Source organism: Camelus ferus, chromosome 13 (genome assembly GCF_009834535.1).
Source record: "Camelus ferus isolate YT-003-E chromosome 13, BCGSAC_Cfer_1.0, whole genome shotgun sequence".
In the NCBI taxonomy this organism is placed as follows: domain Eukaryota; kingdom Metazoa; phylum Chordata; class Mammalia; order Artiodactyla; family Camelidae; genus Camelus; species Camelus ferus.
The window spans coordinates 55,388,760-55,402,273 of NC_045708.1; the positions used below are offsets into that span (position 1 = coordinate 55,388,760).

At 36.7% G+C, this 13,514-nt stretch overlaps 1 protein-coding gene across 1 annotated transcript in view; it reads left to right on the forward strand.

Moving 5' to 3' along the window:
• The window catches only part of LOC102519218 (serine/threonine-protein kinase TNNI3K), a 285,392-nt gene that overhangs the window by 101,386 nt on the left and 170,492 nt on the right, over window positions 1-13,514 (forward strand). The window contains exons 7-8 of the mRNA XM_032494576.1: window positions 6,493-6,591; window positions 10,390-10,528. Of these exons, the coding sequence (XP_032350467.1) occupies window positions 6,493-6,591; window positions 10,390-10,528 (238 nt within the window). The remainder of the gene's footprint in view (window positions 1-6,492; window positions 6,592-10,389; window positions 10,529-13,514) is intronic.

Consider the following 13,514-nt stretch of genomic DNA (forward strand, 5'->3'; position numbering starts at 1 on the left):
GTATAATTGGACTGTCAGTTGCCAAATAACATAGAGCCGGTACTGGAGGAAGTCTGGGAAAAATACTTGTATCTGGAGAGGGAGGTGTGCATGTGTGTGTGTGTGTGTGTGTGTGTGTGTGTGTGTGTTGTAGCAATAGTAGCAGCTGTAGTAACAGTTGTAATAGAATCAACTAGCGGATGTATAAGCCAAGGTAGCTGATAACCACCACTTACTGAACACTTACCCTTCTGTGCCAAGCACTGTGCTGCTTTACATGTATTATCTTAATTATACAAGAGAATTAAAGCAGACAAAGGAGATCAAAAGGAAACACAAGTGAGGAAAAGGCAACACTTAAGAAGCAGTTAAGAGGTGAACAGAGTCTCCTCTGCAGAGGAGAAATAAGAAATCAGCAGAGAGGTAGCAATCACACTCAGCGGGCGTCAGTCAGTCTAAGGGAAGATAGGATCTTAAGGAGCAGACAAACAGTAACAAATACTGGAGAGATATTAAAATAAGGAAAAGGCCAAAAGTGTCCAATGGAATGGGCAGTTAGGAGACTTTTGATATCATTTTCCAGAGAAATTTCCCTGGAGTGGTGAGGCTTGAAGCCAGAGTGTAGTGGGTTGAGGAGTGAATAGAAGGTGAGGGCATGTGGACAAAAGGTGTAGACTATCTCAGAAGAAGATCATCTGGAAAGTTTAAGAGAGAGGGCGATGGTTTGAGTGAGGGGACGCAATTGAGAACTAGTTATTAAAAATCAGAACTGATAATAACTGAAAAATATCCAATCTACATCAACTTGCATATTAACATCTTTGGGATCATTTTGAATTCATGAGGCATAAACTTTGGAAAACATTTTCCTTTAAAAGTTTGCTAATACAGATTTCCCACTAAATGGAAACGGGTATTATCCCCAGATAGCTTCCCTTTCTGCTCGCGTTAAGTCTCAATAATAAACATTAGATAAAAACATACAGAAGAGAAAACTCTGGCTTTATGCAAACTATGAACCCTAAGGGAGACATCAGTATGAATTTGAGGAAGACTCCAAAGAAGTCACAGGAAATGAGATATCACTTAAAGCAAAGAAAAATTTAATTTCAAAGTGTAGATGTTTGTTGAAGGTCTACTAAGTATAAGACACTATATTTAATTTTGGTAATTTCAACTTAGATTGATTGCCGTCTTATTCCATGTAGAATTTACCTTATTCTATTTTTCTTCCATGGGACATTTAGTTCCTATTGATAGTGGTCATTTTTTTCTTCTTCATCACTGCCAATGATTTTCATAAGATGAAGGTCAGAGTGGGAGCTAAATGGGACCAAGTCAATAAATTAAAGTCATCCTTTAGGAGAAACATTCAGCCTGCGAGGACAATTTGGGTCTTTCCTCTTCTAGGCATTGCTTTCTAAATCTCTGGAATTTTAAATGATAAGGTCTGACTATTTCAGTTGGAAGTATTAAATCCCAGTGCCTCAGGTGAAAAATCTTTTTAGCTGGAGTGAAAACTTCTCACCCTTCATTGAGACAAGTCTAAAACATGAAAAAAAAATGTTTAAAACTTTATGTAATACCAGTTTACCTACAGTGATAATTAATGCAAAGATTGAATTGTGAGGACAAATAGTATAAGCATTTAGAGAAAGAAGTGATCAATACTCTAAAGTATTTGTGGAAGATTCTCAAAGAGAACCAGAACAGAGCTTGGCCTTGAGGCTGGGATGTTGTAGGCAGAGAAAGAGAACAGAGGCTTTCTAGGAAGTAAAAACAGAATGTGTGTGAATACATGTTTAAATTACAACCTGGAAACTGAAGAGACTCTGGTTCTTTTCATGAATCAACTGGCAAATAAAAATACCTTTAAAGGGTAATGTAATAGTAATAGTAATTCCCTGCCATCAAAATAAAGATCTCTGATCCATTTTGTGTTCCTAAAACAACCACTTGAGGGATGGCACTTTGTGGTGCTTATCATTCCATCAATAAAAGATATCAAGGTACCAGCCCATATTTGAATCTTCTTTCTTTAATAATAATAATAATACTGATATATATGTCAGCATACAAATCTAAGTATGATATAGACAAAACAAAAAGACAGCCTACAGAATGGGAGAAAATATTTGCAAACAATGCAACTGACAAGGGATTAATTTCCAAAATATACAAGCAGCTCACACAGCTCAATATCAAAAAACAACCCAATCAAAGAATGGGCAGAAGATCTAAATGGACATTTCTCTAAAGAAGACATACAGATGGCCAACAGGCACTTGAAAAGATACAACATCACGAATTATTTGAGAAACACAAATCAAAACTATAATGAGGTATCACCTCACACTGGCCAGAATGGCCATCACCAAAAATTCTACAAACAATAAATGCTGGGGAAGGTGTGGAGAAACAGGAACCCTCTTAGCCCTGTTGATGAGAATGTAAATTGGTGGGGCTACTATGGAGAACAGTATAGAGGTTCCTTAAAAACCCAATAATAAAGTTACTGTATGATCCATTAATCCCACTCCTGGGCATATATCTGGAGAAAACTCCAATTTGAAAAGACACATGCACCCCGATGTTCACAGCAGCACTGTTTACAATAGTCAAGACATGGAAGCAACCTAAATGTCCATTGGCAGATGAATGGATAAAGAAAATGTGGTATGTGGAATACTACTCAGCCATAAAAAGGAATGAAATAATGTCATTTGTAGCAACATGAGTGGACCTAGAGATTATCATACTAAGTGAAGTAAGTCAGTCAGAGATAGACAAATATCATATGATATCACATATGTGTGAAATCTAAAAAAAAGTGACACAAACAAACTTATATACAAAACAGAAAGAGATTCATAGACATAAAAAACAAACTTATGATTACCAGAGGGGAAAGAAGGGAGGAAGGATAAACTGAGAGTTTGTGATTGGCTGATACAAACTACTATTTTCAGATAAGATAAACAACAAGCCCCTACTGTATATACTGTATAGCACAGAGAACTGTATTCAATGGTTTGTAATAACCTGTAATGAAAAAGAAAATGTATATATATATGTATATATATATGACTGTATATATATGTGTGACTGAATATGTATGCTGTACACCAGAAACTAATGCAACATTGAAAAAAAACATGAAAATAAATTGAAAAGTATACAAAGAATTCTAAGTATGATAAAGTTCATTTCTTTAAAGAGTTTAAAGATTATTAAGATATCCTTTTTGTGATAAGACTTGTTCCTGGTATACAATTTCACTAGTAGTTTTGTTATTGTTTTTGAGGCAAAGAATCAGAACTATGTATTTACTCAAAAAATTTAAAACAATAAAACTTTATGTCCTGTAAAAATCTTAAGGAGCTAATGTAAGTAAAACTCCAGCCACAGATCCTGGCATGGAACAGGCCCTTGGGATTTGCTAAAGGTTAATTTGAAATGAATAATCAAAAGCATTTGTTGAATTGAATTGTTTAAAATTTCTATCACATAATTAGATCCCTACTATTTTTTTTTTTTACCATTTAAGCCATTTTTATTTTTCTGGATTTATTTTTTTATTGACATACAGTTGATTTATAACGTGTTAGTTTCCAGTACACAGCAAAGTGATTCAGTTCTCTCTCGCGCTGTATATGTAAAGAGAGACACATATATGTATTGTTTTTCGTATTCTTTTCCATTATGGTATATCCTAATTATTAATGTTTAAATTCCCTGATGATTGATGGTAGAGATATAATCCTATTATTTTTTAACTAGAAATACAGTCAAATTCAATAATTACTTGAATGCCTATTATGTACCTAGCATAGTGGTGCGTAAAATAGACAGTTTGTGACATCATGGGGCTTTGTGTAGTGGAAAGCATGTGAAGTTGATTGGGAGTTGGGATTGGAATTGCTGGGAGTTTGGGATTGGAGCTGAGCCTCCAGTTCCATCAGCCCTTTCAGGTTCTGTAGTGGGGGAAGCATGGTTAAAATGATCTGATAGACATAGGTTCCAGCCTAAACATTAATATGAGTCCATTGTCTTAGCCACATGACAGGCACATTGGTACATCACAAGCATTCCATTATAGTCCTGTAAGATTGCTAGGGAACACACTCCCCATCGTGACTCCAAATATCATAAGAATGAATAAATGCATTCAACTCATATAAGTAACATGTGAAATTATTCAGATAATTCCAGTGAACATTGCTCTCAATGGTTAAATATTTCCTTGAATTTTAAAACAAACTAAATAAAGCCTACAGTTCAATAATGACTCTGTGTGGTTTCATTAAAACTTAAATTTTGACAGTTTCTCTGAAGGCCAACACTTCATAATTAATGAATGCTCAGCCAAAGGATTGACCTTCTGAACGACTGGATAAGTGCAAATTTAGGAGGGAAAAAAAAATTGCTTTGGACTATTTGTTGAAGCCTAAGGGTCGTTATCTTTGAGAATGAAAGTAAGTTCTGGAACCAAGCCTAAGAAATTGGCTCTCTGTGTTAACATTTGAAGAGTCATTTTTACAATAAAAAGGCATGCTGTCTACTTTGTTTTATGCTATATTTAAAATGAGAGAAATTGTAAAAAGCTTCATTTACCTTGATCGTTTGTGACCTCCTTTAAAGGTTCCTAAGATTGAACTCCCAGGCACGTGACGTTTAAGATACCAGGCGTTTGATATAAATGGCTCCAGCGTTCATTTCTGAGCTCAGTCTACAAAGCTTCTACTGACAGAAAGTTCCTTCTTACCTGAGATTGAGGCAGTTAGTTCATTTACTTAAAGGTTAGTGTTAATGAGATCAAGGTCACAGGAGAGGCCTGATGGAAACTTCAAGTCAAACAGACCTAAATTTGAATTCCAGTTCTGCTTCTTACTAGTTGTATGACCTCAAATAAGTTACATAGCCTCCCCGAGGCTCAGTTTCTTCACCTTTAAAATGGGAAAGTAACACCTACCTTTCTGTGTTTTGGGGTGAGACAGAGACACTCCAGTTATTTATGCAGTTGGTTCAAGGACTGATACGTAATATGCCCTCAATAAGTGTTTTTTTGTTTTAGTTTTTTAATAGAAAAACAACTCACTGTACACATTGTGTATTCTATTGATCGTTAGTCAGCAATATCCAAATATCGGCAAAAGCATTGTACGGAATGCATATAAACCTATACACCTGCTTATTATACTTTTGAGCCCACCAGAAATTCAGATATTACAACAAGAATTCCTTGTCTCTTTGATAACTGTATGACAATTACAGTCAGTTCTAATGCGATCCCAGTGACTGAATAAATTGTGAGAATAAGCATGTAAAATAACATAGTTTTAGCTCACATGTGCTCAATAAATTGTGTGCTGGTACATGGATACATGGATGACTGAATGAATGGACTATTTAAAACTGTGGAGCACTCAGAAACAAAGCTTGAGGTAAGAGACTAGGGATTTACTTCCCCGCCGACACTGACTTGCTCCATCACTTTGAGAAATGTCTTAATTCCTCTGATTCTCAAATTCTTCTTAAAAACCTAGTAGTTTGTTGTGTGTCCATGAGCTGCTCCATTTCTGAAGGGCTATGATTTAAACAGGCAAGAAAAGTTGATTTAGGAGGCAGTTTGTGTACAGGAACAGAAGAGGTGTTCCCTGAGCTCTTAGATCCCGTCCTCACGTTTTCTCTTCTAAGTCTATCAGACTTTTGAAAAGTTTCCCAAATGTAGGTTATTTTATCAACTGAAGAATAGAGAATGCATTAGGAAATTATTTCAATCAGTTTTCCAGAGAAGAGGGACTTAGAGATGGGAAATCTGAAGGGTCAGTCAATAGCTCCCGGTAGGTTTTTTTCTTTTCTTCCCCACTTGTTCATTCATTCATGCAACAAGTGCTTATTGAATAATTACTGTTTCCATGGCAACATGCCAGGGTAGGATTGTAAAGACGAATTTGATATTCTCTTTGTCCTTAAAGAATTTGTTCTTTAGGAGGGATGGAAAAGCATGCACGTACATGTTAAGTGTTCTAAATGGCATGAAAGTTATATGAGATTTAAAAAGAAGGTAGACTTAATTTCAGCAACTTGGTTGGCAACAGAGGAAGGAAAATTAAAGAAATCTTGGAGGAGATGGCATTTAGCTTGGGTTTGGACATCCGTAGATTGGGCAGAAGAGAAATTCTGACAGAGGAAATAATGAACAAAGACTCAGAACAGCAGGAAATGGAGGGCAGTTCAATCATACAATTGGCTTTATGAAAGAGAGTTATGGGAAATCCATTTAAAAGGATGCCATCAGATTGAGAGGGCCTTGAATGCCATAGTAAGGGGGTTGGTTTTTATTTTCTAGGCCAAAGCAAGCCATTGCAATTTTCAGAGACGGGAGAGGGAAGAAAATCGTGTTGTAGGATGTGACTCCCAAAGAACAGCTGTGCATTATGGTTGTAAAATGAACTTCGATGGGCAGATGTCCCCGGTGAGTCTCCTAACCCAACTCTCGTTCTTGTCCAGGCTGCTGACGTGCTGCTGCAACATGGAGCTAATGTCAACGTTCAAGACGCAGTGTTTTTCACTCCGCTGCACATCGCAGCACACTATGGGCACGAACAGGTAAGTCAGTAGCATTTCCAAAGCCTGGGGGATTACTTAAGTGCTCTAGGCTTTTCTTGAACTGTCCTAGCTTCAAAGAAAGGATATTTAAGGTATCTTTTTAATTATTTTTGCCGTCTTCCTCATCAGTTCCACCCTTGTGGAGCTTTTGCAGATCCACAGAAACATTGCAGCTGCTGAGTTATTCGTTTTTACTGACAAAGTACACAAGAGGCAGGAGAGTATACTACTAAGTGTGCAGCCATAAGAATCAGCCTGAATTTGAAAAAAATGTCTAGCTTTTTGACCATGTGTATGTTGTATAATATCCCTGACCCTCAGTTTCTTGATATATAAAGTGGAGAAAACATTAATAGTACCTATCTCATAGGGTTGCTGTTACCATGAGATATTAAAATTAAAATGTTTGGCAAGTTGCTCAATAAATGTAATGAATGCCACTGTGATGATGCTAATGACAGTAACAATAGAACAAATCATAAAGGCCATTCCAAAAGTTCTCTGAAAAGAAGTGACTTTCAGAATCTAGGTTTCTTCTTTTCTGCTAATCTGGGATGTGGTAGGCTAAAAAATGTCTACCAAAATATGTTTGCATTCTAACCTGTGGAACCTGTGAATGTGACCTTAAAAGAGACGTTGTAGATGTGACCAAGTTAAAGATCTTGAAATGGAGAGATTATCCTAGATTATCTGGGTGGACCTGATGAAATGACAAGGGTCCATAAAATCGGAGTGAGTAATAGGAAATATGACAATGGAAGCAAGAGGTTAAAACGATGCAAGAAGGCACCACAACCTAAGGAATGCAGGTGGCCAGCAGAAGCTGGAAGAGTAAGAAATGAAAGCCTCCAGAGGGAATGTAACCTGCCAACACTTTGATTTTAGACTTCTGACCTCCAGAACCGTGAGATAATAACAATGTTGTTTTTTTTTTTTTTTAACAATGTTGTTTTAATCCAGTAATTTTGTGGTAATTGCTACAGTGGTAATGAGGAGCTAATATATGGAATAACCTAGATAAACTGAAAAATAATCACTAAGTGTGCTTTAAATATATAATTTGCTTTAAATATATAGTTGGACAATAGGTACATATTTATAAAATTTGATAATCTGTAATAAAATGATAACATGTATAGAACACTTTTAAGTCAACAATATATCTTTATTCAATAAATAATTTCATTTGACCTTCATGACAACCTTATGAGCTTAGTAAGAGTTACCACATGAGTGAGCTCACATTATGGGACAGGCACTGTGTTAAGACCTTTATGTGGACTTCTTTTTTTCCCTAAGTTTGCCACAGTCCTAAAATTAGCAGTTATTTGCCCCTCCTTATCAGCGTTGCGCACTGATAAGCACATTGAGCTTACTCAGGTCAGGTAGCATGCCAGAGTCATGCAGCCAGAAAGGAGAAGAGCTGGAATACGTAGTCAGGTCTGTCTGATCCCAAAGCCTGTATTCATTCTGTTGTACCAAAGAGCCTTTTATTATCCCTCTTCTACCAGTGAGACAGATCATGAAGTCCAGGCCATTTACTTAAGTGGTGGAGCTAGAATTCAAGGGCAGGTGCTATCATCCCAAAGTCCATTGATTTTAAGCCTCAACATATTGAAAGACAAGATCTTTGTGTGCTGCTTTCAAACACCATCTTTTAGCTGTACCCAAGGAACTCGATAGGACCAAATAAAACAGAAATGCAAATGCAATTGGAGAACCAAAACTTAGCTGCTCTTTTAACATCTCTTTTTCACTCTTCCTCATTTAATATCTCTAGATCTCTAGTCTCACTCAGTTGTGCAGTAGAATCACACCTTTTTACCTTCGTAGAGGTCATGCCGTTGCACTGCCTGAGGATCCCAGGTTGAAAATCAAACTTGCTTGTGTCTCTGTGCTGTTCTCGTCATTGTGCCTTTATTTCTTTGCTGACTGGCATATGCCCGGACACTCTCAGACCTGTGAAGCGTGACCTATGGCTAGGGAAGATTGCTCATTTCATTGATGTGCTGCTCAGAGTGCACTGGAGTGCACTGGAGAGCTGGGCACTGAAAGTGCTTTTGAAAGTACGGAGTCCAAAAAGCTCAGGTGATGAAAAAACTCCCAACTTTCCTGACTTCAGGCACAGACAGGATGTGCCCAATGCATGTGATTCGTAGTGTCATCCTCTTGGATGATTAACCTCATCACCCAGCAGAAACATAGAGCGTCTATGCATGTGGTGTGGAGTGCTAAATTTGTTTGCTTTCCCTGAGCTTATAGTCACAGTCTTATAAAATTATGCTAAACTGTGGAGGGCCCTTTTATAAGAGACTCACTTTCTGTGCGCAGAGGCAGCATGGAAGTAATTTGTGGTCGCTATTGTCATTGGCTGAAATATGCTGACAGGAGAATGGTGCATTCGATATAGAAATGTGCCTAATGTGCCAGGTTCCTTGCCGTTTGTTTATTTACTTATTTTTAAGTGGAAGAGTAGATGTCTCGTACCGAGAGCAATATTTCCTAGGCATATGATAATAGTGCTTAATAGACAATCGATTTCAAAGATAGTTTAAATCTGTCCATTATAAAGTCACATAATCAGAATTTATGAAGTCTGTACATGGAAATATCTGCTTAGGAGTGCAAAGTTCTTGAGACTAAATGTCTACTGTTCAGATTTCTCCTGAATTAAGTATCGGTCTGTCCATTAGTCGACCAAGGGGTAAAATGCACATTTTCCACGTTGGTGCTACCACTTCTGCCATCGTTTATTGAGGATCAGGCACTTTTCTAAATGCTTCATGTGTGATAACTTATTTAATTCTCATGAAAACTCTGTGAGGTAGAACTAATATCATTCCCATCTTAACAACAAAGAAACTGAATTTCAAGAGGCCAAATGATTTATTCAAGATGACATTACCAATAAGTAGAAGCCTGATTTCCAATCCTTGTTCTTTACCGACGACACTCAATAGGACGCCTCCCCACATTCCACCCAGCTAAGTTTTTGCCTAGAATTGCTATCAAATGTATGCCACGTTCTTGAAAGGTTTTTCCCCATGATATATTTATTTGCTGCCACCTTAATGCTGAAACCTCAGTGGTCAAGACATTTGAAGTGTCCTCCCATAGCTGTTGTTTTAATGGTACAAGTGCATCCTAACTTATCTCTTGGGATCCCTGTGATGACTTCTGAAATTCCCAGGGGAGGCAATGTCAGGTTTAGAGAAATTATTTGGAAGGCTCCTAAGGGAATAGGTAAATATTTTGAAGAAATCCCGTAAATTACCTGAAACAACCCCTGCAAGCTCCTAAGTTGTGGATTACTTCATTTCTCTCTGGCCTTTTGGATGTGAATCTCCGCTGGTTTGGGAAAATGCTCAGGGCTAGTGTAGCTATATCCCATTTACTCACAAATCCAGAAAAGGACCCAGAACGCCAGTAGCAAGATGGCAGTTGGTGACCTATGCATGGAGTTGCTGTGAAGATCAGTAATCTAGGAAACAGTGCTGGCTTTGGCCAGAAGGAGACTTTAGAAAAGATTGTTCAGAGAAGATTATGGATGACTTCAGAGAAGACTATTTATGTACACTGAAGACCCAAACCTGAAATTGTCCCGGTTTTGGATTTCTTGTTAGTTGACATAAAAATAAATTCCTTATTGTTTAGGCTGGCAGAGTTAGGATTTTCTGTTATTTTCAGGCAAAAGTTATCTAAGATAAGGACTTAATGACATGTCTTCTTCCATATTGCTAAAAGTATTGCCTTATTGTTTGACATTTGATACTAATTTCAAATGAATGGATCCTTTAGGTAACCCGCCTCCTTTTGAAATTTGGTGCTGATGTGAATGTAAGTGGTGAAGTTGGAGATAGGCCCCTCCACCTAGCATCTGCAAAGGGATTCTTTCAGATTGCAAAACTCCTGGTGGAAGAAGGCCACAAAGCAGATGGTAAGATTATGGTAGAAGAACTTTGCTGTCTCTCAATTTATATATACTTTTTACTTCTACTTAACTTATTTACTAGAGGATAATCTTTAAGCTGATTAATCCTGTACTCATATACTAACTTGTTCCACAAGTTATAATTTATTATTTTTAATGTATTAATTAAACGTGTATGTTAACCCTTCTTTACATAGTTTAGTTCAACTCTTACTGTATTGGGTGCTCCAGTAAAAGTAAAGGGGTTTTATTAAATTATTCCCACTTGTTGTTATTCACTAATCTTTTTTTTTTAATTGTGGTAAAATTTACATATAGCAAAATTTTCGAATCTGAATGAATATTGACTTAAGTGAATATTTACTTGTGGATACACCTGTGTAAAAGCCACCTAGATGAAGATACAGAATATTTTCATCTGGAAAGTTGAAAATATTTTATCTGGAAAGTTGAACTCTGGAAATTCCTTTGTGCCCACTTTAGTAAATAGCTTTCACCACCAAGGTAGTCAGTATCCTGGCTTCTGTTGCCAGAGGTTAGTTTTTTCTGTTATTAAAGTTAATATAATTTTGCAACTGCCTTCTTTTGATCAACAAGATGATTTTGACTTTTATCCATGTTGTTGCATGAATCATAATTTGCTCTTTTTTTTTTTTTACTACTGAAGATTATGTGAATTTTCCATAATTTGTTTATCCATCCTCCCTTTAATGGAAGTTTGAATGTTTCTAGTATTTGACTTTTGTGAATATAGCTGCCAGAAGCATTCTTACTCAATTCTTTTTGAGGATATATGTCCTAATCTCTCTCGGGGGAGTGTGTAGGGGGTATATAGCTGGATCAAAGGGTATGCTCATGTATAACTTTTTTAGGAAATTTCAGATAGTTTTCCAAAATATAATTTTTCACTCCCACAGCTACACATGAGAGTTCCTGTTGCTCCCCACATCCTACTTAGTATTTGATATTACTGTTATTTTTAATGGAAATAGCGCTTAGAGTGATCTGGTTGAGGGAAAAAATAAACTGTAGAAAACACAGATTTTAGATGCAGTTAATAGAATAGGGTTTCCTGCAACTTTTTGTTTTTTTTAATTATAAAATGAATTTTGGAAAATTGATTGAAAGTATTGAAAAAGAATTCCTTTCTCTTTTTTTCCCTCTCTTTTTCACAAACTTTATTTTTTGACACAGATTCACTCAGAGTTACATCTTGTCGTTAAATTCTCTCAGGCATATCCAGCATTCTTCCGTTGACCCCCAAGAGACCTAATTAAAAGCCCAGCTGTAAGAGCTGCTGGCCTTTGCAGCAGAAATGATGCACATTTCCAAAAGCACGAGGTTGTCAAAGCTCTAGAACTGACATTGCCTTGCTTCAAAATTTAGATTGATACTCAGTTAATAAAACTAATCAATATTTTCACCGACATGTAAGGAGAACACAAAGGCTCCCAGAGACAACAATGGCAAGAGGCTAGGACATTTCTGTTACCATGTTGGAAACAGAGCCATCTTATTTGGTAATGTTTGACAAACACAGTTTGTATCATTTTCTGAGCCAGTATGCGATATCTCAGGAACCTTCTCTATGGTATTATCATAAATAACCTGTGTTGTCAAGATGCAAGGAACGCTGTTCCTCGGACCTTGTTTAAGCAGTCTCTTTGATTCTGTTGGTTTAGAATAGGCAGAGGTACACCCATTTGAATCACCGAACACATAATTGTTTTTGAAACTGCCTCGCTCTTCCAAGGGGTCAAGAACTAGTCACATTTTCCCTTTATTATCAGTGTCAACCCCAGCTTTTTATTCCTCTGCACAACTCCAAAGCTCAGTGGTGTCAAAATGAGTGTCATTTATGATCAGCATGTCTCCAGGATCAAAGGACTCTTCTACAAAAGGCACTGAAATGTGTACTGTGCCCGTATTCCCCATACACACCAGCCTCATATGATACAATTTTTAACATTTTCTTTCTGACTCACACAAGCACTATGTGCCTCCTGCTCAATCATGTAAAAATCAAGAGACAACATGACTCAGATTTTTAAGTATTTTTATTTTCTTCCAATACACATTTGATACTGAAGTCCCTCTTGCACTTCAGCCAATTGCAGAGGATAAACCAGAATATCTTTTGTGCTAATGGACACTGCACAAGATTTATTACCAGTGAGTTCACTTATTCCAAAATGTAGCTAAGCCTCCAGATGATTTATTTTAGATCTGGACCTTGCCTGTGGTTAAATGGACACAAGGGTAAGAGTAAATGAATGACCCCAGAAGAGCACAATTTGAAATCTAGAATTTATTGTATGTTTCCGTGGTAACAGAATGTCACAAATGAAAATAAATTCGGGTTACAGAATTAGCCAAAATGGGATTCTGAAAGCATGTTCAGCGTGCTCGGGAGACTGACCTATTTAGTCATGTATGTTTTAAGTCTCTAGTCTTCTTCCTTGTACATCACAGGGCAATGAAAAAGGAGAAATGTGATGCTTTTTGAATGAGATTGAAAAGGTCAAAATATTCCTAGACTCCACAAGAAGAAACTAGAGATACAGTTCTTACAATTTATGATTTTAATAAAGTTAAAAATGGAAAATTTTAAATTCAAAACTTATTAATGTTTGTCACCTGAATGTTAAATACTGTAATTATTTTAATATGGAATGAGGTATTAGAGAAAGTCACAAAAATTTCCAGGGCACGGTCAGTAAGGAGAAGTAATTTATTTTTTAAAATATGTCTTATCAGATCTATCACGCAGATTTGTTATTGAAAGGTTTATTTAAGACACGCTTGGGAGTTGTTTTAGAGAGCTAGTGGGATGTGCTTACATTGCTGAGTTAATATGGAAATGTTTATTTTATCTTTAAGAGCAATAAGCAGAAAGAAACAAGAAGTAGCACCCATCTACCTACCCACTCTTCCAATCTTTCTTTCAAAAGACATTACTGAACACATACTCTCTTCAAAGTAGAAGACTAAT